This window comes from Schistocerca cancellata, chromosome 9 (genome assembly GCF_023864275.1).
Source record: "Schistocerca cancellata isolate TAMUIC-IGC-003103 chromosome 9, iqSchCanc2.1, whole genome shotgun sequence".
Classification (NCBI taxonomy): domain Eukaryota; kingdom Metazoa; phylum Arthropoda; class Insecta; order Orthoptera; family Acrididae; genus Schistocerca; species Schistocerca cancellata.
Window position 1 is genome coordinate 1,373,951 of NC_064634.1, and position 21,105 is coordinate 1,395,055.

Below are 21,105 nucleotides of genomic sequence, written 5' to 3' on the forward strand. Positions count from 1 at the left end.
GAATCTATTATACCTGACAAAAAAATACAGTCATCAGTACAATGGAAGGTTCTGTAATCGCTCTGAAAGGAGAACGAGTAGAAACTAGAACATGTAGATTATTAGTTCACTTTATTACAATATAGCTATGAAGATTTCAAAAAATGATTCAAATGGCTCTAAGCGCTATGGGACTTAACATCGGAGATCATCAGTCCCCTAGACTTAGAACTACATAAGCCTAAGTAACCTAAGGACATCACACACATCCATGCCCGAGGTAGGATTCGAACCTGCGCCCGTAGCAGCCGCGTGGTTCTGGACTGAAGCGCCTAGAACCGCTCTTCCACAGCGGCCGGCTATGAAGATTTACTTAACTTTGTATAATCCATTTCCACAGGAATGTTCTAAGTATTTATAGCTGTTCATGAATATTAAGTACCACTAGATACAGACAATTAACAAGAATGTTCACCTGAAGTACATAGAGATAATGTTCACAGTTAAAATTGAGCATAAGACATAATATACACTAGAACCCTATCTAACACAATGCTGTCATCTCAATCATTGAACACTGACTGGAGTGAGTATTCCTCTGCTCGGCTATATATTGGCGTCTTCTTCCAGTGGCACTGCAAAGCTGAGAGAGGGTGTGGGTTCACCAGGGTTTCACAGTCACTGTTGCAGTATGCAGCAAAACAACATTGTCTTCTGTGGTGTCGATAATCGTTTTGTCATCAGCTGCAATGGCTCAAGCCTCAGGCATTGGAAGACCACTGGTAGAAGCCTTTATTTATGTATTATGTTTTTCTTATCCTAGCATAAAGGAAGCTCCAAAACATGCTAATGGATTGAAAGTTAAAGTTACTTTGCTAATCATCATGCCGAACGTTGTACTGTTAAAAGATAAAGACTTACCTAGTGTGACATTATTGCACATAATGAATATGAATAAAATATAGTGTATTCGAGCTAATCTGAGGGATATGTAGTGCCTCAAGAATTTCGGTCTACATTGTAGAAACACTCTGCCTTCCACCGTCGCGAACACCCTGTATTTTAGGTACGAGTGCGGGAGAGTGAGAACGTTTCTACCGATCCACCTGTTTCTATGTGCAGATAAGAAGTTTGTTATTAGAAGACTGTAAGAGGGGTGAGTCACTGACGACGACAAGTGTTTGCCGCCAGCGCCACAGAAGACGTGATGAAAACTCAAGGAATAATTATGTAGTATTATTTGATGTGTTAAAAGTGATTATTGTAGAAAAAGAGAAGAAAACAATTGACTATATACTTTTAACTTGTTTTATGTCTCATCTCTGCATGAGGCAGGACACATTTGATGTCCATAAATTACTGGATTGTTACTTGTGTTTTATCGTTCTAACGTTTTTCGAACGACACGAGACAGTGTGGTACTGGGGTGCAAGACTCACACGTCTCTCGCAGTTGACGTACGTATTGTGTGCAGCCGATCCTCTTCTCAGGGTAAGCAGTTACAGTGATCTCTCAAAGTTTCTTCTCCAAAGACTATAGCGGGTTACAGGAATTTACTAAGCTACTTCTCTGTTCTTGAAATTATTTGTGTACTCGTGGATATTTTCAACTCCCAACACAAAGCAGCATTTACTCTTTTTCACATAAATATGTAAACTCTGGCAAGCCAATGTCAGACATGATAAAACACAACTACAATATCATAGGTTGTAACAATCCAATAATGCAGAGCCAAGACATGAAGTAAGTTAAAAGTATATAGTCAATTGTTTTCTTCTCTTTTTCTACAATAATCACACATGAAAGAATACTACATAATTATTACTCGAGTTTTCATCACGTCTACTGTGGAGCTGGTGGCAAACACTTGTCCTCGTCAGTGACTTGCCTCTCTTACAGTCTTCTAATATCAAACTTCCAACCTGCACATACAAACAGGTGGATCGGTAGAAACGTTCTCACTCCCCCACACTCGTACCTAAAATATCGGGTGTTCGAGATGGTGGAAGGCTGAGTGTTTCTAGAATTTACACGAAAATTCTTGAGGCGCTAGAACGTATATCCCACATAGTTCTTGTATCAACTCTCACTGGACAGTCTATTTCTGTGTGTTTCATTTTTATTCAACATACTTACAAAATTATAGATCTATGTTGAGAAAATTGTAGGAAGGTAGTCTATAATGGGGTGACGGAGGGGGAGAGGAGGGGATGGAGTCACTCAGTTTCGGCATTTCTGATAGGAGTGCAGGATCATCTGGGTACAGTCTGCTGACCACTTATTTTTCAGATTAGTAAAGCAACTTTGTGTACAAAATCTTCAGCGTTCACAACGGGCCTAAGCTAAACTGTTTCCTGACATTACAGAGAATTATCACTCTTCCAGCAGTTATCGGGAAGTATCCAGAGGTGGTTCACATCACAGGCAGCACGTACAGTGTAAAACATTCCACTGGCCTCACACTGTTAGGGCCCACACAAATGCACTGCCAGTTTCTTGGGGTAAAATTAACTGTTACCGTCTTAGAACTGAAAATAATAATACTGTCTGGGTTGAAGTTTCCATTATTTTACTTTCACCTATTACACACTGGAGTCAGAGTTTTATTTAAATGGCTACCTTGGTCTTCCGTGCATCGTTATAAATTTGCACCACAGTATTATCGGGAGAGGTGATGTGCATTACACTGTCAACAAAAGTGATCTAAAAATTGTTTGTTGACACACTCTCCCACTAAACTATAAAAGAAAGAGGGAGAAATTCTGCAAGCAGGCCTAGAGGACCACATGATGCCAACTGCCTGCCATGTTATCCTGGACATAGTTACCTCTCCTGACCTGGGGCCAACTGCTCACTTGAATAGGCCCTCAATTGGCCTCAAAAGACTGAGTGCACTCCATTTCAGCACTCACACCAATGAGAAATACTCAGCACTACTGATAATCGAATCTGGGTTCTTCGCACAGGAGACTGATTGCTCAGCTACATAGGCAGGCCATCTGTTGTGTGTAAGTGACTAAGTGATGTGTATATACAGTGATATGTTTGTGTTGTATGATGATGAGAGAAGAGAATAGAACTGTGGATGACATCACCATCTGACAGACAGAGTCGCATAGGCTGTCGCTCCAAAAGAGAGTGTGCAAAGGTGTAGGATTTGATTCCAGACAATTGAAAATCACTGTTTTCGGAAACACACTGGTTATTTAGGAAAGAGGAAGTGTTTTGCTCAAGACAGCCCTTTACATTTCAGCTTATGATTACAAGATATAGATATCCTCCTGCTCTTTTATAGTGTTCCAAGTTATCTGAGCACATTTACAATTAGTGATGACAACTGTCTGCTTCAGAATTCGGCAGTGTAAAATACTGAGAATAGACTGCAATCTGTCAAGGAGATCATAGGTTCTCATTTAGCAAATTGAAAACATATGTCATACCACTTCTTCTACTTTAATTACAAATGAGTGAGAAGTGTGTGACATGCCGTAGGATCGTTAGTTCCGGGGTGTGGTGTGATGGGTGCTGCAGTTTCTTTCATTGGGGCGTGGGAAATGGGGACATAAATGAGGCTCACCAGTGGTATTGTAGGATCTGCAGTAGAGACAGGAAAATACTGGAACAGGAAGGGAAAATTGCAGCTCTTCAAGCTGACTTAGACAAGGCAAGGGAGGAAATGGACAGGTTAAAGAGGGAGAAGGGCGAACAGAGGTGGGAAGTGGCAAAAGGTAATAGGGGGAACAGGCAAAAGAGAGCATCAGACAGCTTTGCCATAAATCTTGAAAATAGATTTGACCTGTTGCCTCAGTCAGAATTGGATGAGCCTCATGTAGCTGAAGCTGTAGAAAGGGCACAACAAGCTTTCAAGGACTTGAAAAAGGTAGGGAAATTTGTAAAGAAAAAGAAAGTTCTGTTGTTAGGTAGCTCCCATGGTAGAGGTGTTGGCCAACTACTGCAGGAAAATCTAGGCCCAGAGTACCAGGTCACAAACTTTTTCAAGCCTAGTGCAGATCTGGGTCAGGTAACAGAGGATGTAGGTTCTTTATGCAAAGATTTCACGAAGGAAGATGCCGTGGTTATAGTGGGTGGTCCGGGAAATAGCATTGACAGAGACTCTGAATATTCCATAGAGAGTGACCTGGTGAAGATAGCATCAGCAACGAAGCATACGAGTGTGGGATTTGTGTCTGTGTTGAGATGCCATGATCGGCCTCAGTTGAACTCTTCCGTCAGGAGGGTGAACTTGGAGTTGGAGCGGCTGCTTAGGACGGATATAGGGTCCCATATTGGTTTGATTCCTGTGGATGCTATTGATAGGTGGGACTACACTAGGCATGGCCTTCACCACAGTAGGAAAGGAAAGGGAAAACTGTCTGGGTTGAGTGCAGAAAACTTAAGGGGGGACACTTTTGTCACAAGTGGTAAAATACCAGTGGTCACAGGTGTCAGAGGAATGCCTTTTTTAGGATAGGGAAGGAGGAAAGGAAACTGAGTTTTAAGAGAGATTGTCAGACACACTCAGTTTGAGAAAACAGATGAACAGGAGTCAGATTTTAGCACACAGATTCCATTTAAACAATGTTTAACAGAAAGTAATCAGAAACTGCCAGTTCATCTTTGCCAAAGCAGATATAATCCCATTCCGGGACTCAGAAATAAAATTGATGAACTACTTATTTGTATCGATGAAATGAATTCATCTAACCAAATTGACATAATCTGCCTCTCTGAACATCAAGTGACCACTGGCATAGACATGTTGGACCTTTCAGGATTTAAGCTAGCTTCCTACTTCTGCAGAGTAGATATGGATGGAGGAGGAGTTGCTACATTTATTAAAAACTGCCATAAATTCAAGAATGTTGACATTAATAAATTCTGTTTAGACCAGCATCTAGAAGCATGTGCAACAGAAGTAGAGTTCCATAACAGATCCTATATAATAGTAACTATTTACTGAGCACCTGCAGGAAATTATAATCTATTCATAAATCATCTACAAGCTCTTTTGGGTTATTTAACAGGAAGAAGCAAAGATATTTTGATTGCTGGTGACTTAAATACAGATTTTCTAATGCAATCTTCCAGTAAACATTTACTGCAGTTAGTAATGTTGTCTTTCAATCTAACTCACACTGTAAACTTTCCAACTAGGATCACTAAATCCTCAAGGACAGCCATTGATACCATTTTTACAGACAAATCAAAGGAACAAAATCATATCACAAAACCTGTAATAAATGGACTATCAGATCATGACATGCAGCTCCTTGTTTTAGATGTAAATTCTGACCAGATTATCAAGACTGCTAAGTCTGAGTACAGGAGAGTAGTCAGTCAATCAAAAATTGAGTGTTTTAGAAAACTGCTCAAAGATATGAATTGGAAAGATGTTTATAGTGCCCATGACATGAATGAAAAATATAATACATCCATGAACAATGTCAGTACGATGTTTGAAAACTGTTTTCCTCTAAAAGTTACTCAAATTAAACAGAAGTCTATAATAAAACCATGGATTACACAAGGAATAAAGATTTCCTGTAAGACAAAAAGGAAAATGTATCTGTCGACCAAGAATAGCTCCAATACTGATGATTTAGCTAAATACAAGGAATACTGTAAAATACTAAAAAAAGTAATTCAGACATCTAAACAAATGCACTACGAGGAGAAGATAGCAATGTCAGGGAACAAAATAAAAACAATATGGGATATAGTGAAAGAGGAGACTGGTAGAACCACAAAGGAACAGGTGCAAATAGCATTAAGGGTAGATGACACATTAGTAACCGATGGGCATAGTGTGGCAAATCTGTTTAACAAGTACTTTAGACCCGTTACTGGTAGAATGGGATTGTCAGGATCAGTAAATAATGCCCTTGAATATCTGAAACTAGCCTTTACAAATAACTTCAGGTACATGATCATGTCACTCACTTCACCAAAAGAAATAACTTCCATAATAAAATATTTAAAAACAAAGCACTCTAGTGCTTACAATGAAATATCAACAAAGTTAATTAAGGCATGTTCTTGTGAGTTTAGTACAATTCTAAGTTACTTGTGTAACCAGTCAATTATAACTGGGACATTTCCTGACTGGCTAAAATATGCAGATGTTAAGCCTCTATTCAAGAAAGGGGATAAAGAGATACCATCAAACGACAGACCGATTTCACTTTTGCCAGCATTCTCAAAAATTTTAGAAAAAGTAATGTACAGCCAGCTTCCCAACCATCTGACTACAAATAACATATTATCAAGAACACAGTTTGGATTTCTGAAGGGTTCTGTTATTGAGAAGGCTATTTAACCTACATTGAAAATGTACTTAATTCATTAAGTAACAAATTACAAGCAGCAGGTATTTCTGTGATTTGTCAAAGGCATTTGATTGTGTGAACCACAACATCCTTTTAAATAAATTAGAATTCTATTGTGTCACGGGCAGTGCTGCAAAATGGTTCAAGTCATACCTAGCTAACAGGAAACAAAGGGTGTCAGTACAAGGGACTAGTGAATTAAGTCGTCAGTCACCATCAGAATGGGAAGAAATCACATGTGGTGTCGCACAAGGATCCATCTTAGGGCCATTGCTTTTTCTTGTGTACATTAATGATCTTTCATCAGTTACACTGCCAGAAGCACAGTTTGTTTTGTTTGCTGATGACACAAGTATTGCAATAAATAGTATGTCGAGTGTGGTTCTAGAAAAATCTGCTAATGATATTTTCATGGATATTAATAAATAGTTTAAAGCCAACTCATTGACATTAAACTTTGAAAAGACTCACTACATGCAATTCAGTACCTGTAAGAGGTTTCCACCTAGCATATGCATCAAGTATGAAGAGCAGATAGAAGAGGTTGACAGTCTTAAATTCCTGGGATTACAACTTGATAATAATTTCAGTTGGGAGGAGCACACCACAGAACTGCAGAAACACCTTAACAAATCTGTATTTGCAATTCGAGTGTTAGCAGACATAGGTGACATAAAAATGAAAAAGCTTGCATACTTTGCCTACTTTCATTCCATAATGTCATATGGTATGATATTTTGGGGTAACTCTTCAAGTCAAACAAAAGTTTTCAGAGTCCAAAAGCGTGTAATACGTATTATTTGTGGAGTAAATTCATGGACGTCATGTAGAAACCTCTTCAAAGAACTGGGTATACTAACCACTGCCTCTCAGTATATTTACTCCCTAATGAAATTTGTCCTAAATAATATATCTCTTTTTCCAACAGACAGCTCAGTTCATACATACAATACCAGGAACAAAAATGATCTGCACAAAAACTTAAAAGCACTTACTTTAGTTCAAAAAGGGGTCCACTACTCAGGAACACTCATCTTCAATAATTTGCCAGCAAACATAAAAAATTTAGTTACAAATAAAGATCAATTTAAAAGGAGCCTGAAAGACTTACTAGTGGCCAACTCCTTCTACTCCACTGACGAATTTTTTAATAGAAACAAATGATGTATTGTATATATTCATACTATTAGATTGTTATTTCAGCTACAAAAAAAAATAAAAATAAAATAAAAAAAAATAAAAAAAAAAGTTGACATGTTCCACATCCACGAGGATCTCCTCAGCACGGATCTATGGAATGAAAAACTGATCTAATCTAATCTAATGTACTTATCTATGATTGGATTGTGATGTACAGAAAAATTAGAATGTGAAAATTAATACGAGATGTGAAAATTAATACAAAATCAATAATTATATCTATACAAATCAAAACAAATATCCATACAAATAACAGATCAACTCTTACCTGTCATAGCTTTCACTGACTTTAATAGCACTTTTACTACATCAAATTGAGCAATAGTTGGATGGTACTAAGCAGTTCAGAGAAAACTTTGTATCTTCAAGCACTTAAAATATCTAACAGCTTTACTGTTCAAAGTAGAGATCAGTTTGAAATTTTAAGTAATTAAATATGATCATTCAAAATATGATGGAAGCAGACACATTTTAATAGTTTCATATTTACAAGTTCATCTGTGTTACACAGACAGAAATGTAACAATGTTTCAGTCTTTTTTCACACCTTTCTTTTGCCCCCCCACTTTTCACTTTACTGCTTTTGCCGCATACAAGTCTGTAAACTGTCCTAATTAGGAACACAACTGTAAAAATCACTGCAACCACTGCCAACAACAACACAGCAATGACATCTAGTAGCAGATATTGGTACCATGTCAGATCCAGAGCTGCAGACCTCATGTGGGGAGCACCTTTGTGCCTAATAACATACTCTGTCCAGTACATAGCCTCTTCCATTGCAGGCCTTGGCCTGTCTCGGAAAAGTTTTGACAAAAATTTTGCCTTCTCTGTGTATCTGTAAACACAAAATTATGAAATTAAGTCTCTAAATTTAGATACATTATAGACTGATTTAAAATTGGACATTGAAATACATGAAAGAAATTACTATTGGCACTTATCATGTTCTCACATCTGTAAAAACATTGTGGAAAAAGAACAGATAAATAAAAGTAAGTCAGATATCAGCATGTAGATGATATCTCAAGAAATAAGCTTCATCATTAGAATACAATTCAGGATTTAATACTACATACATAATAATAAATAAACTAATGTCATTAAACTTTAGTATATATATTAAGTACAGCAATAATAAATGCACTATAGGGGAACTAACAACTAGTGTCAATAAGCTATACCATAACACAGTGTGGTATAAACACAGTGCATAATAATTGGCTAGAGTAGACAGAATATAATTATACAAGACATACACTCCTGGAAATGGAAAAAAGAACACATTGACACCGGTGTGTCAGACCCACCATACTTGCTCCGGACACTGCGAGAGGGCTGTACAAGCAATGATCACACGCGCGGCACAGCGGACACACCAGGAACCGCGGTGTTGGCTTTCGAATGGCGCTAGCTGCGCAGCATTTGTGTACCGCCGCCGTCAGTGTCAGCCAGTTTGCCGTGGCATACGGAGCTCCATTGCAGTCTTTAACACTGGTAGCATGCCGCGACAGCGCGGACGTGAACCGTATGTGCAGTTGACGGACTTTGAGCGAGGGCGTATAGTGGGCATGCGGGAGGCCGGGTGGACGTACCGCCAAATTGCTCAACACGTAGGGCGTGAGGTCTCCACAGTACATCGATGTTGTCGCCAGTGGTCGGCGGAAGGTGCACGTGCCCGACGACCTGGGACCGGACCGCAGCGATGCACGGATGCACGCCAAGACCGTAGGATCCTACGCAGTGCCGTAGGGGACCGCACCGCCACTTCCCAACAAATTAGGGACACTGTTGCTCCTGGGGTATTGGCGAGGACCATTCGCAACCGTCTCCATGAAGCTGGGCTATGGTCCCGCACACCGTTAGGCCATCTTCCGCTCACGCCCCAACATCGTGCAGCCCGCCTCCAGTGGTGTCGCGACAGGCGTGAATGGAGGGACGAATGGAGATGTGTCGTCTTCAGCGACGAGAGTCGCTTCTGCCTTGGTGCCAATGATGGTTGTATGCATGTTTGGCGCTGTGCAGGTGAGCGCCACAATCAGGACTGCATACGACCGAGGCACACAGGGCCAACACCCGGCATCATGGTGTGGGGAGCGATCTCCTACACTGGCCGACACCACTGGTGATCGTCGAGGGGACACTGAATAGTGCACGGTACATCCAAACCGTCATCGAACCCATCGTTCTACCATTCCTAGACCGGCAAGGGAACTTGCTGTTCCAACAGGACAATGCACGTCCGCATTTATCCCGTGCCACCACTGGTGATCGCCGAGGGGACACTGAATAGTGCACGGTACATCCAAACCGTCATCGAACCCATCGTTCTACCATTCCTAGACCGGCAAGGGAACTTGCTGTTCCAACAGGACAATGCACGTCCGCATTTATCCCGTGCCACCCAACGTGCTCTAGAAGGTGTAAGTCAACTACCCTGGCCAGCAAGATCTCCGGATCTGTCCCCCATTGAGCATGTTTGGGACTGGATGAAGCGTCGTCTCACGCGGGCTGCACGTCCAGCACGAACGCTGGTCCAACTGAGGCGCCAGGTGGAAATGGCATGGCAAGCCGTTCCACAGGACTACATCCAGCATCTCTACGATCGTCTCCATGGGAGAATAGCAGCCTGCATTGCTGCGAAAGGTGGATATACACTGTACTAGTGCCGACATTGTGCATGCTCTGTTGCCTGTGTCTATGTGCCTGTGGTTCTGTCAGTGTGATAATGTGATGTATCTGACCCCAGGAATGTGTCAATAAAGTTTCCCCTTCCTGGGACAATGAATTCACGGTGTTCTTATTTCAATTTCCAGGAGTGTAAATGCAGCACATAATAATACAATAAAGTATATGAAAATTTGTTAAATACTCAATTTCTCCTTAGGCATCGCAAAGAATTCTTATATACAGTAGAATGGGTGCTGTGCCAGTTCATTTTAAGATTTTTATATCTGTAGACCAAACACAGACTCATAATTTATTGAAAATTTTCAGTGTGTTCTCTTTGTGAGAATTTCAGTCTGACTGACCTGTGCTTTGGTATATCTAAATTAGCCTTAGCTCTGTCGTTGCGTTCATGAATTTCCCCCGTAACCACAAAGTCTGAAATATTATTTTTAATATGGAGCACAAATATATAGATGTGTAAATTTATAGTTGTCAGTATTCTGAGCGCAGAAAAAGGGGACAACAGTGGTCCATACGACCTATTTTACTCAATATGTGTATGAATTTTTTTGTGTTTTTAAAATATTCTTGATGTGAGGGCAGTGTCCCCATAGAATCAGACCATATGACATATGTGCCTGGAACAGTAATCTAAGGTAATCCAAACTCATTATGTCACAAAATTTCCAAATGAGGTATGACACCTGAGATATTTTTCACAGACATGATTGAAATGTTCCTTCCAGTGGAGTTTGGAGGTAGTGTAAACACCTAAAAATTTTACTGAATTATTTTCTATTTCATTTGACACTTCTGTTAGGAGTTGTCGGTTTTTATTGGGCTTACACAGGAGTTCACTACCTGTAAAACAGTCCAAGGCCATATCAAGAATTTCTTTTGCTATCCTATTCAGATATGGAAATTCTGCGATGTGTGATAAGTAGTGCTGTATCATTAGCAAGACAATTGACAGAGTGAACTATGTTATTAGGCAAACCATTGATTGCTGTAATGAAGAAGGAGGGTCTGAGAACAGATCTTTGCGGAACAGCTGAGCTGATTTTTATCAAGGAGGAATTTACACTTTTGACTGAGACAAATTTTCTGTTGCTTAAACAAGAACTCATCACAGCTAATGTGCTCCCACACACCCCATAAAACTCCAGTTTCTTTAGCAGAAGGCCAACAGGAATGCAATTGAATAAACTGCTTAGATCATGTAATACCAGTGATACCACATTTTTGTCTTCAAAAGCTGTTGAAGTTTCATCCATAATTTCTGAAATGGCTGCTATTGTGTTTCTTCCCTTGCAGAAACCAGACTGGTTGTTACATAGGAGACTGTGTTTTTCAAAGTAGCTGCTTATTTGTGTGTGTAGCAGTCCTCAAGTATCTTAGAAAATATTGGCACAATTGAGATTGCTTTGTATGTTCAGGAAACTTATTTTTCCCCTTTATTAAAAACTGGGGTAACTTTTGATACCTTGAGTGAGTCAGAAAAACTTCAAATTCTACACATCTACTAAAAATAAAAGATAATGGCATGGAGACTAAGTGTATTATCAGTATTGTAGTCATAAACTGTTGTAGCTGTACTGGGAAAGAAACAGAGCTAATAGAAAGCACTGAAGTCCAAATCGTTATAGGTGCCAAAAACTGGCTGAAGCCAGAGATAAATTCAGGCAAAATTTTTATAAAATACCTAATGGTGTTCAGAAAGGATAGATTAAATACAGTTGGTAGTGGCATCTTTGTTCCTGTTAGAGTTTTTCGTGTAACAGAACTGAAGCACACAGTTCCTGTTGAGTCAGTATGGGTAGAGGTTATACTTGACAACAGAATAAATAAATAATGGTTACTTTTAGATGAGACAAAATTAAATTAGATTAAATGTACTTTTACTGACATTCCATTCCATTTTCTGGCAGCATACAAGACATGAAGTGAATCCAGTATAAAAAACATAGAAAGAAAGATCCCTTATCATTTAGTTACAATATAGCAGGTCAGCAACTGGAAGCAGTTAATTCCATAAGTTATCTGGAAGTAGGCATTAGGAGTGATTTAAAATGGAATGACCATATAAAATTAATTGTCGGTAAAGCAGATGCCAGACTGAGATTCATTGGAAGAATCCTAAGTAAATGCAATCCGAAAACAAAGGAGGTAGGTTACAGTACACTTTTTTGCCCACTGATTGAATATTGCTCAGCAGTGTGGGATCCATACCAGATAGGGTTGATAGAAGAGATAGAGAAGATCCAATGGAGAGCAGCGCGCTTCGTTACAGGATCATTTAGTAATCGTGAAAGCGTTACGGAGATGATAGATAAACTCCAGTGGAAGACTCTGCAGGAGAGATGCTCAGTAGCTCGGTACAGGCTTTTGTTGAAGTTTCGAGAACATACCTTCACCGAGGAGTCAAGCAGTATATTGCTCCTTCCTACGTATACCTCGCGAAGAGACCATGAGGATAAAATCAGAGAGATTCGACCCCACACAGAGGCATACCGACAATATTTTTTTCCATGAACAATACGAGACTGGAATAGAAGGGAGAACCGATAGAGGTACTCAAGGTACCATCCACCACACGCTGTCAGGTGGCTTGCGGAGTATGGATGTAGATGTAGATGTAGATGTAGAAAATGGAATGTCAACAACAAATTTTTAACATATCAGCCATCCTATTCTCAAATAGCTTTTAAAACATTGCAATATAACCATTACAGTTACTTTGACATAATATGCAATTAGAAATCAAACTTTGAACATATTTATTAGTAGAGAATAGCAGCAGAAGCATCTCAGTCAACAGTTGCTTTTTGAAAATATTTTGAAAACAGAAAAGATTCCAAAAGAGTGGAAACCAGCATTATTCACCTACTGCAGGAAAAGGAAGACAAACAAAATGTTACCAATTACACGGCAATACCACTGGCAGTGTCGTATTGCATATTACCAGAAATTCTTCTGAACAGAGTTAAATAAACTTTAAGGAAACAACTGGGAGAACATCAGTGAGGTTTTCAAAAGGAATACACTGCACACAGAAGTATATTACCACAATGTCAACTATTTGTTGCATAATATTAACCATCAAACCTTTATTATTTACTGCTTGTTGACTGAAAGAAAGCATTTTACCCAATAGATAAAGAGACAAAAACCATTAGAGAATTTATTGTCAAAGTAAAATTAGCAATATACTAACAAAACTCAAAAGGGAATTTTAGGGGAGAAATTTCTCAGCCAAAAAGGACCTTGAAATTGGGGTGTGTCTCAAATATCTTAATCCATATAAATGTTAGAATACTATTCCCATTCAAGTATGGTTCTAATGGCTCTGAGCACTATGCCTATTTGTACTATCTTGGAATAAAGATAGCCTATGAGGCTGACATTATCGTTTTAGGCCTGCTTCTTTGGTTCAAATGGTTCAAATGGCTCTGAGCACTATGGGACTTAACTTCTGAGGTCATCAGTCCCCTAGAACTTAGAACTACTTAAACTTAACTAACCTAAGGACATCACACACATCCATGCCCGAGGCAGGATTCGAACCTGCGACCGTAGCGGTCACGCGGTTTCAGACTGAAGCGCCTAGAACCGCATGGCCACACCAGCCGGCCCATTCGAGTATGTGTAATGGCTTAAGATAAAAGGTCAATGTATTCAAAAATACCAAGCATTGAGCTATTTAAAATCACTGCTTTTAAACCATAGAGAAAAGTCTATGTTTTAATAGCAAATGAAATTTGAATAAACATTCCTGTATAAATTATTTGTTTACTGTACCTTGGATTTTCTAAAATTTCTGATAGTGCCCATTGCACTGATTCTGTAGTAACATTTGCAAAATCGAGTTTGACTGCATAACCTGTTTTTGTTGCACGGTCTGCGTTGAGTATCTGGTCCCCAAAAATTGGAATTGCAATTAAAGGAACACCATAATGCAGTGCCTCCAAGGAGCTAAGAAGCCCACCATGTGTAATAAACAGTTTTACATTCTTGTGAGCTGTAATATAATAACAGTAATTAAAGTAATATAGGTCTAAAGAAATACCACAGAATGAAATATTTTCAATTAAACTGTTTTCATACAGATCATAAGTTCAATCAGTGGACCCAGTTTTCTTGAACAGCTTAGTTTTTATTTACTTTCTTATTTATTTGCATTATTTATATGGATCTCAATGTATACATATTCCTGACGATGTATTTATTGTTTTGCTGTTTATTTCTACCCCTGTCCAGTGCAAAACTATCCCTGAAGCAAATACAATAAAGGGTGCTAATGGTGCAGCTGAGATGGAACAACTGCTAAATGTATCTAAATTCATGAAATAACTGAATGATGATCATGACCATACACAGAGTTTTATGATACATACCAGTTAAGTTTAAGCCAAATTTCATGAGACAATGTATTTGCATTTAACAGCTTCAGGGGGATAAACACAAGAAGAAAGATGATCCTCAAAAGGGAGCAAAATGGGGGATCTGCCTTCCTTGAAATATAGATTGCATTTTTCTCATGCATGTCTAGAAATGAATCTCCATGTTTCTAGAGGAGTGCAGATATAGGATTGGCAAGTGGGAGAAAAATTTATGTAGCTTGTTTCACAAGTTAGTGTTACTTGGTTATCACACTGTTCTTGGGACTTTATGTTATTTGTTTGCATAGCAGCAGTTTTTGCACTATCCTCCAGTCAAGATGGATGAGGACTTTTACAGATAGTAAAAAAAAATATCCCCAGTCTTTTCTCAATCACTTCATCATACAGGCCTCACCAAGCTGCAGAAAAAGGCCAGTCCAACATCCTGGTAGACGTAGTTTGTCGTCAATTTCCATTGTCCATTATTTTTGTGACTGGAAAACTACCAAACAGGCTGCAGTCTGCAACTGTATGCTGAGCTATTATCACCTGCAGGTAGGGTAACAGGCCATAATGTTCCAGTGTCACTGCTCATTGATTGTGATTCTCTCTCATGCTCAGTTCACACCCATAGTACCTTTCTAGATATCAGAAGATATTAATTTTGCAATCTGATTTTCTTTTATCTTTAAATCAAAGTTTGTATAAACCAGTTAACCTGAAGACCAATATCAGTGTGATTTTTTCCCCTCAATTTTAATGCAAAATATGTTCTGTCAAAAGTACATCTAAATTAGTGGCTCACAATATATTTCAATAATGGAGCCAAATTTTGGTTCTTCCTGGTGATACGCTTGTGGTATGACCTTTCCTATTCTCCAATATCCCCACAATTAACCTTAATTAAGCAAAATATCAAATTATTACTTGATTCATGCCCGTAAATAGGATCAAGTATGATGCTTCCCAGATTAAATGGACTAAAGTCTACTTCTGTAAGCTCTAATTCTAAAGGGACTGGAGAGCAGTGGAACATTTGTAATAGACTCAGCAGAACACAACCATCTTATACTGTGATCCATTTGTGGACCAAAATTCATCTGTCAGAAGAAGAAAATGTCATTTTGTGGCTGAAGAGAGGAAAATATTCTGAATATTGTCCTCTTCAGCAGTTGACACCTCCTTAAATTTTATGGAATGCAACATGCAAACAGGGAGTTGAAATGCCTGCAATCCACTGCTATGTCAGCACAGAAGTGTGTTGAACTGGAAGATGAAAACTATCTCAGTTCAGTACTAGCCTGAGAAGAGTCACTCCTACCAGCAAATTCTAGACTGGTTTTGGGAGGATATTCACATAGTTGAATGCAGGACCTGCATTATATCTACACAAACAACTCAAAATTTACACTTTAAAACACATTTATTCCATTTTAATTATTCTAATCAGCATTAAAAAGTTACAGACATGTAAATAAAATAATACGTCAATTAATCAGATTTGAAGTAGCAAACAAAGTGTTATGGATATGACTGTACTTGCTGCAAAACTTGCCCCATGCAACCTCCTACCACCACATATTCCAGCCCTGTAACTGACAAAACATATATTATCAAAGGGAGAGCCACCTGTGAAAGACATGTGTCATATACCAGCTGTTATGTAAACACCATTTGGCCTTTTACATCAGCATGACTACCATCCAGTTATCAGTCAGGATAATGGGCATAGGCAGAGGATGTATACAGGCAACTCACAATATCCTGTTGCAGAGCATGCTGTACAATGTGACAGTCATGACCTCGGTACCTGTTTCACCACAAGTGCCATCTAAATACTTCCCCCAGACACCCGTTTCTCAGGTGGGAACTAGCACTACAACATGTCCTTAGTTCTCACCACCCACATGGCCTTAATTTACGTTAATTCCTTCTGTCTCAGCATTTATTCACAGTAACTACTCCCTTCTTCACTCCGTTTTAATTTTCTGCATATTTCATTTTCTGACTTGTCTATTTTTTACGTACCGCCTCCCACCTCTGTTACATAAAGGCACTTAGCCTTTCACTCTTATTAACTCATGCATGATGTTTTAGTAAGTATCTCTGTCTTGCATATTACTCTGTCTTCCTCCTTTAAGCTCTCAACTTTTCAAATCTCATCTGGTGCAGTCCCCAACAATCAATCCTTCCCTCTCATCCCGTCCGATAAGTCTTTCATGACCCACGGTTCTGGGTGACTTTTCTGAACTGCTTCCCTTTCCCTGAACCTTTCTAGTCCTTTTCCTTCACCCCTCTTCCTTCCCCTTCAACTCTTCTGCCAGAAGAAGGAGTCACTGATTCCAAAAGCTTGTAAAAGTTAAACCCTTTTGTGTGTGTGTGTGTTCCCGTATCGCCACTTGGTGAGTAGACTTTTTCCTCTCCATTTACATTATATTATCAATAACTGATTGTTTTTGTTGTTATAACATAATTCATATACAACTGAAACATTGTTTGTGAATTTTTTATAGCTTTACTTTCTTATTTATACATAATTTTATTGCTAAATGCTGGATTAATCATGTGAGGATGTGATTTTAGATCTTTAACTAAAAAAGATAGCATTCATAATTATGTTGATAACAGAATGCTTTATACAGAGGCCTACCAATGAAAATATGTTTACTTTTTGGCTATAAAAGAAAATTATCTACAAAAAATATTCCGTGGTTAACTGTGGAACTTCTGTATAGAAGTGGTTCCACAGAGAAATTAAAAAGATCTGGAAAACTTATGGAAATGTATTTAACTGAATTGGGGAGAAAAGAAATTCATGGTACAATGTAACTAAACAAAGGGTAGATAAAAAATCTACTCACCAAGCAGTGGCAGGGGAACACACACAAAAGAATTTAACTTTTACCAGCTTTCAGAGTCAGTGGTTCCTTCTTCTGGCAGAAGAGTAGAAGGCAAAGGAAGAGGGGTGAAGGAAAAGGACTGGAGAGGTTTAGGGAAAGGGGTACAGTTGAGAAAAGTCACCCAGAACCCCACGTCAGGGGAGACTTACTCGAAAGACTTTCTTTCTCGTCCCGTCTGGTAAGTCTTTCCTAACCCAGAGTTCTGGGTGACTTTTCTGAACTGCACCCATTTCCCTAAACCTCTCCAGTCCTTTTCCTTCACCCCTTGTCCTTCCCCTTCAACTCTTCTGCCAGAAGAAGAAGCCACTGATGGCAAAATCTTGTAAAAGTTAAATCATTTTGTGTTTGTGTTCCACTGCCGCTGCTTGGTGAGTAGATTTTTTATCTATCCGATTTCATTGTATTAGCAATAACTGATTATTTTTGTTTTTAAAAAACAAACAATAGATTGATGAGATGCATCATAAGCAACAAGGAGTAGTTAATCAGCTAATGGAGGGATGTAAGGGAGATACATATTCAGAGGGAGACTAATGCTTGATCACAATGAAGAAAAGAAGGAAGAAATATTTGGTTTTAGTGTCACACTGCCGAGAAGTCACTATAAGTAATGTTTTGTGTAGTAACGACACACAGTGTTCTAACAGCTTTAATGAGAAGACAAATCCAAATCAGACAAGAGGTCCTGACTACAGACATGACAGAGTAGACAATGAATATAACTCGGAGGTAGTTCTCGAGAGCAGTATCAAAGTAACTAAAATGAATGTACAGTAGTGGATGAGAGAGAGAGAGAGAGAGAGAGAGAGAGAGAGTTCTCCACTCCAGGGTGTTGTTAGTGCATTTGTCAGTGAACTGTGGAGACACAGATGACTGGCAGTGCATGCACGCCAGGATGTGGTGCTGCTCTGCCCTCTGATGTTTGATTGAGCCATGACCTGGCTGTCGGCCCCACACAGTGAGGTAATAAAACAGCCGAGTTGAATAGCAACAGCATGCATCAGCATCTTGCAGAATGCTGTGGTAGCACTGGCAGTCACGCTGGTGTGTGATTAGTGGAATGAGTGGAAACCCAGAGGGTTACCGTATTTTCCATATGGATGAAGCAATCCCATAACTGTTGATGAGTTACCCCAGAATACAATCCTGTATGACATAACAGAATGAAAGTAAGCAAAGTATTCAAGGTTTTCTTATATTTATATCTCCTACATCTGACATCATTCTCACTGCAAATACAGATTTGTTTAGGTGCTTATGCAATTCCCAACTGAATTTGTTATCGAGTTGTAATCCCATAAATTTAACACTGTCAACTTCTTCAATCCGTGTGTCTTCATATGTTATACACATGCTGAAGGAAAACTCTTACAGGTTCTGAACTGTGTATGGTGGGCCTTTTCAAAGTTTAACGAGAGTGAATTAGCTTTAAACGATTTATTAATGTCAGTGAAAATTTGATCAGCAGCTGTTTCTAAATCTGCACTTGACTTGCTACTTATTACAATCTTTGTATCATCTGCAAACAAAACAAACTTAGCACTTGGCAATGTAAGAGACGAGAGGTCATTAATGTACACAAGAAAAAGCAATGGACCCAAGATAGTACCTTGAGGAACACCACATGTAATTAATTCCCAGTCAGATGAAGACTGACTGCTTACTGCACAGATATTTTGCAAAATGACTCCCTTTGTTTTCTGTTCACTATATAAGACTCAAAACATTTCACAGCACTGCCAGTTATGCTGTAATATACTAACTTACTTAAGAGTATGGTGTGGTACACACATTCCTCACTGTATGTGTAAATAGCTTTCTCTACATCCGAACCCTTAAGAAACCCAAACAGTGACTTAGAAAATATATTATTTGCAGTGAGATGCTTAAAGAGATGCTTGAACACAAAATTTTCAAATATTTTTGAGAAAGCTGGTAAAAGTGAAATTGGTCGATAGTTTGATGGTACCTCTTTATCCCATTTCTTGTAAAAAGGCTTAACTTCAGCATATTTTAGCCAGTCTGGAAATGTTCTGCTGATAAGAGATTGATTACACAAGTAAGATAGAACTCAACTTGCATGCATACTCTTTGATTAACTTCATTGATATGTTATCACACACACTAGAATACTTAGATTTTACGGATTTTATGATGGATGCTACTTATTTTAGAGATGTGAGTGTCATTTCCATTTTACTGAAGTTATTTTTAAAGACTGTTCTCAGATAATTCATTGCACCATTCACCTAACCTGAAAACCTCAAGCTGTCAGTATCAGAAATGAAGTACTTGTTTAAGAGGTCCACAACACTATATGCACTTCTTACCAGAGTCTCATTTATTTTGAGAGCTATCTATTCCTCTTCCATTTTGGCCCCACCTGCTTCTGTCCTTGCTATATGCCATACAGTTTTTATTTTGTTGCTTGATGTAATTATCTTTTTCTCTTAATAAGGCTGCTTCAATTTCTGGATTACTTGCTTCAACATTTTACAGTATTCTTTGTAATGCAATACAATGCTAACATCAGAGCTGTTCCTAGATAGTAGATACAGTCTCCTTTTTGTCCAACATGATATCTTTATTCCTTGTGTAATCCATGGTTTATTTTTTGCCTTCTGATTTGAGTTATCTTTAGGGAAAAATAGTTTTCAAAAGTGGAGGTATCTTTATTAATGAATGCTTTGTATTTTCCATTTGAGTCAGAAGTATTGTAAGCATCTATCCAATTCATGTCTTTGAGCAATTTCCTGAAATTCTCAATTTTTGATTTATGTATTACCTGCCTGTACTCAGATTTATCCTGGCAAGTTTTGAAATTTAACACAAGATGCTGCATGTCATGATCAAATAGCCCATTTACTATTGGTTTTGTGATACAACTTTTTTCCGTAGATTTGTTTGCAAAGATATTATCAATAGCAGTCTCAAACCATTTACATATTCTAGTTGGAAAGTTCATGGTAGGAACTAAATGGAATGATAGTGTTACTGACTGCAATAATTGTTCACTGACAGAGCTTTTCAATAAATCCATATTCAAATGACTAGCAACCACAATTTCCTCCTCCTCCTCCTCCTTCTTCTTCTTCTTCTTCTTCTTCTTCTTCTTCTTTTTTTTTTTTTTTTTTTTTTTTTTTTACAGAGCTTCTGGATTTTTTATGAAGAGGTTAAAATTTCCTGAAGATGATCTGTATAAAGGACTTATTATGAAATACTAGGTCTGTTGCACAAGCTTCTAACTGCTGCTATGAGCAAAATTTATTAATATCAATATTCTGGAAATCAAAACAGTTTCTGACAAATGTGGCAACTCCTCCTTTCTCCATATTTTCTCTATGGAACTAAGAAGGTAACTTGAATCCTGCAACATTTAACACATCTGTTTCTGAAGAAGGACTTTTTCTGGAAGCTAAAATATTTCTAGTACTCTTTTTCTTTGTGGTTCCCTGTGACTCAGTACCTCCTCTGTGTGATGAGTAGCAATCTATCCTTTGCACATAGTTTCTGTTGTTTGATACTACTAATTCTGCTAGTCTTCTTTGTAAAGGTGAACTAAGCATTAATAAGCATTAATCTGATTAAGATAAAGCCATTTACTGGATAAAGTGAAAGAGGTTCATATTCATTATGCCCTGCTGTGTATTC

At 38.5% G+C, this 21,105-nt stretch overlaps 1 protein-coding gene across 1 annotated transcript in view; it reads right to left on the reverse strand.

The window, feature by feature from the left end:
• Positions 1–7,955: 7,955 nt before the first annotated feature.
• LOC126100612 (UDP-glycosyltransferase UGT5-like) overlaps positions 7,956–21,105 on the reverse strand; it is a 114,906-nt gene continuing 101,756 nt past the window's right edge. Inside the window, exons 5-6 of the mRNA XM_049911238.1 lie at positions 13,974–14,193; positions 7,956–8,343 (exon numbers count right to left, since the gene is read on the reverse strand). Of these exons, the coding sequence (XP_049767195.1) occupies positions 7,992–8,343; positions 13,974–14,193 (572 nt within the window). The 3' untranslated portion in view covers positions 7,956–7,991. The remainder of the gene's footprint in view (positions 8,344–13,973; positions 14,194–21,105) is intronic.